Here is a 4,238-nt window from a genome sequence, read left to right as displayed (position 1 = left end):
TCTAAACTTAGCTACCATTAGCCAGCATAGTCATCTAACCCTAACCCCTAACCCCTACCCCAAACTGCTTTGTCGTCGGACACGGCAGGGGAAGTTATCAAGACAGATAAAACCTATTAGCTTAATGTGCCGCTTACTCAAAACCTGCCCATCTGGGACATTTCTGTACTTTTATTGGGGTTCTTTGTGCCTCTATTACAATCCCATCGATGTATTTGACATGAACTCCAACCGCAAACATGTCGTGTCTCTTCAGATCCACTACCTGATGATTTTGGCGGCTAACTGGGCCTACCTGAAGAGTGCCGTCTCCACGCACGAGTACCAGGACATCAAGACCAAGGACGACCAGGACCTGGAGGCCGAGGCGCGCTCCAAGGAGGGCCAGAACTCCTCCTCCTACTCATAAGGACAAGAGATCCTCTCCCGCCACCACCCATCTCCTCTCCACACCTCGACCCCCTCGCCCCACGACACCAACGCCCGCCCCCTCCCTCCGTTAAAACAAACCACCTCGGTCATGTTTGATAGTCCCCCAGCCTCCTGAGTCTCCATCCTCTTCCCCTCCGCCATGATTGTCACGGGTTGTGGGTGTGCGCTCACACCAGAGGGGAAGAGGATGGAGGGTCAGGAGAGGCGGCAGGCCCAGACGGAGGCAGATGCTTCGGAACGGGAGAGCTGGCCCGCCGGGTCGAGCTCAGGTACAGTCCATCAGTTCAGAAGCGTCTCCTCCCCCAGTGCTTTTGGGCGCCGGCTCGTGAACGTGGCCCGGCTGTGATGGCCTCGCGCCCTGAGCCAGCACAGCCTCTCGACACACAGCTCCTAAAAAAAAAAACATTGTTCACTGTCTGCTTCGGCCACAGGGAAGCCAGGCAGCGACCACCTTCCTCCGTTTTTTGGTGTTTTATATGCATATATATATGAATATGAATATATTGTGCGAATGTGTGCGAATGTTGTTGTTTTTTTTTAATACTCTCTGAAAAGTATGCCAGGTACTATTATGATCTTTCTTCTTCTTCTTCTTTATGTTTTTGCGCTCATATGTTTTTTCTCTCCTTTACTTTTCTCTCCATCTTTAACTTTTTATTGCTAATTGCTCGATACGTTGTTGCACTATTTAAGAAACAAACAAAAAAAAATAAGGGAGAATTAAAAATCCCTGAAAAACACAAACCACCCCGACCCGCTCCCTCATAGATACACACCGAACAGAAACCCGGATCACGTGGTATCTCAAGGATTACTGTGCATTTATATGACCAGAGTTTATTTAACCACCAACACACAGTTTGTTTAAGACCGGAGCAAACTTTAATTTAAGGAACAGTTTTGAGAAGTGTGCTTATTTGTTTTCATGCCAAGGGTTGGATGAGGAGAATAGTAGCTAATAGTAGCTAGTGTTAGCATCATGACTGACTCTCTTCGGAGCGTTTGAACACTTTGTTTTTATGTGAATTAAGTAGAGAAGATAATAGACTCATTACTAAGCTTGATAAACCAGTTTTGATTGTTTAAACAAAGCTAATTTGCCCCGTTTCTAGTGTTTAATCGAGCAACAGTGGGCTAGCTAAGATTAGCATAAACACTGGAAAGTTTTCTAGAGAGCAACGTTTTGGTTTTGTGTAAATTAGAGAAACACTTGACATCGTAAACTTAAAATAAGCTTAGCGAGCCAATTTTATTTGTTTTAAACAGAGCTAGGTCCAGTGTTTAAACTAGCCAGGATTAAATGAGAAGTTATCTCATGTCTGTAGCTACAGCCAGTAGCGGGCTAGCTAAGGTTAGCATAGCGACTGGAACTTGAAACAGCAAGACGAGCTCTGTTGAGAGCAATGTGTGGTTTTGCCAGCTTGTTTTTTTGTGTAAATTAAAGAAACAAGATGACCAAAACAATTTATATCTTTAAGATGGAGCGGGGTTAGCCGTTTCCCTGTGTTTTAAGCTAGCTAAGCTAATCGGCTATACCACACAGTCTGGCTATCATTGGATCAGCTGTAATTTATTAATAATTAAAAGCAAAGAAAAACTACCAAAAAACAGAAAAGCTTTCACAGATGCGATAATCAAAAAAAAATAATTTTTTTTAATAAGAAAAAATAGTTAATTTGTGTTTTTTAGCAACCAAAAATGAGTCATGTGACCTTTAAAAAATTAAAATTAAAATTAAACCAAAATCATTCAAAGCAAAAAAAAAAGAGACAAAAACCAAACTCAAAAACCTCAATTTTGTTTTTGTTTTTATAAAATTACCAAATAATTAAAATTTTGTCCAGCGATCCCCAGACTGGTGGGATCAACCTTCTAATCCACGGATCTCCAACCTGCAGGTTTTTAGACGTTACTGCAGCACACCTGATTCACATTAATGGATCTCCTTCAGCTTGTTGTCAAGTTCTACACAAGTCTGTTAATGATCCATCGGTTTGGTGTGTTGCAGTGACGTCTAAAACCTGCGGCTCAGGAGGACCGGAGCTGGAGGTCCCTGTTCTAATCTTAACTTTCAGCAAGGAAGCAAACAAGCACATTTCAGAAACTGCCAAACTGTTCCTTTTTAAGACCTTTGTGGTTTTTGCTACACTCATCACCAGCGGCAGCAGAAATCAAAGATAAATCGGGTCTTAAAAACAGACACACACACACACCTCAGGTATCAAACCAAATCTGATTTCTCGCCAGTTGCGTTCCGTTCAGACTCTCAGCGGATCGGTTCGCTGTCCTGTGTGGATCATACGGTACAAACCTCTTCTATCGGTTCCTCCTTTTTGAGACTCACCTGTAAATAGCCGAATCACCCTAAAAGATGGATGACACCTCTCCCAGCAGACCAGGGGGTGGGGGAACACAATCAGTGTTTTTTTTGCCATGCTCTTCTATGATTTTTTATTTTATTTTTTTTCCACAGATATATGTAAATGTACCCTTTGAGATATGTGTTTAGCACTCAAATACTAGTTCTGCATTTGATATAATAATTGTAATGTAACATCTTAAATGATATGTCGTGAGAGGGATACAGTGCAGTCATGATATGATGGGTTGAGGTGCTTGTGACGTATACATTTTAAAATGTGAAGAAAAAAAAAAGAAAATACGGAAAAATTGATTTTTTTAATGTTTTATCAGTTTTAGGCAGCTGATTTCTTCTTGTGATTCAGTAATGATTATTTTATGGAACATGTTTGTGCTTTTTTTTTTTCGACGGCCAGCCAAACGAGCGACTCGCTGAAGTCGCTTTTTTTTTTTTTTTTTTTAAACTTTTGATCCTTTTGATCCTTTCTAACGCCATGCCTCTCATATGAGCCACAGAGACTGTTTTGGATGTTTACACTCTGAATAAAAACAAGTCAGGAATTTTCATACATTAATTTTGTAACCAGATATTGTTTTAAATAATCATGAACTATATTCTATATCGACCATCACTGGTTAGTTGACCCTCAAAAAAACACTGAAGAAGACAAAACGTTTTTGGTTTTTTTCGATGAGATGAAGCATGTCAGTATCGTCCATGTGTGCAGCTGTCTATTCTGTATAAAAAAGGACTATATTGCCATGTGTGTTATGTTTGATAAATATACGTGCTTTGCCGCCAGGTTGATGTAAAAGGCAAACTTCAATTTCCTATAAGACGATGCGTGTCAGGGTGTTGTTGTTTCCTCGTTATTTGCATGAAGGAGACATGACTGTGTCTTTGCAGTTTTTCAGGTGATGTGTAGTCAATTGTACTGACAACTATGGTAGGCGGTGTTTGCCCCCTTCCTCCCCTCCCTGCCCCTCCCTGCCTCCCACCACTCTTTTCTAAAGAAAACTCCATTGTACTTTGATGGCATTGTAGTCCCTGTAGGTGTTTCATTATGGTTTTATTTTTTAAGTTGGAAATAGTTCTATGACTCCTATATAGTGATGATTTTTGTAACCTTCTCTAGTAAAACCGATATTTTTTATTATCGTGACACCGTTGTCTCCCGCGTCGTTCTTGAGTTTGTGGTTTTTGTGGGAACTTATCATCAGCGCAGACTCTGTAAAACTGTATCACTGCATCATTTTGTGCAGGGAAATGTTAATATTGTAGACAAACCAGTCATAAACAATGAACGAATCGCAGGAATCTTTCTAGGAAATAGTGTTTTTTCTCATAATTAAGGTTACAGGTTCACTCAAAGTTCTAAATTCTTCTTTCAGAAAGCTTCAAGTTTAAATTTTTCTTGTCCAAAAGGTGATAAATCTACTTCATG

General features: G+C 40.6%; 1 protein-coding gene across 2 annotated transcripts in view; it reads left to right on the top strand.

Moving 5' to 3' along the window:
• LOC103361270 (neuronal membrane glycoprotein M6-b-like) overlaps nt 1-3,956 on the top strand; it is a 48,402-nt gene extending 44,446 nt beyond the window's left edge. For both annotated transcript variants that reach the window (XM_008287303.1, XM_008287305.1), the window contains one exon: nt 257-3,956. In XM_008287303.1, the coding sequence (XP_008285525.1) occupies nt 257-409 (153 nt within the window). In that variant the 3' untranslated portion in view covers nt 410-3,956. The remainder of the gene's footprint in view (nt 1-256) is intronic.
• The last annotated feature ends 282 nt before the right edge of the window (nt 3,957-4,238 follow it).

The sequence above is a fragment of the Stegastes partitus genome, unplaced genomic scaffold, assembly GCF_000690725.1.
Source record: "Stegastes partitus isolate 25-593 unplaced genomic scaffold, Stegastes_partitus-1.0.2 Scaffold495, whole genome shotgun sequence".
In the NCBI taxonomy this organism is placed as follows: domain Eukaryota; kingdom Metazoa; phylum Chordata; class Actinopteri; family Pomacentridae; genus Stegastes; species Stegastes partitus.
Note: the sequence above shows the minus strand (reverse complement) of the source record. Positions and strands in the feature narration are given on the sequence as shown.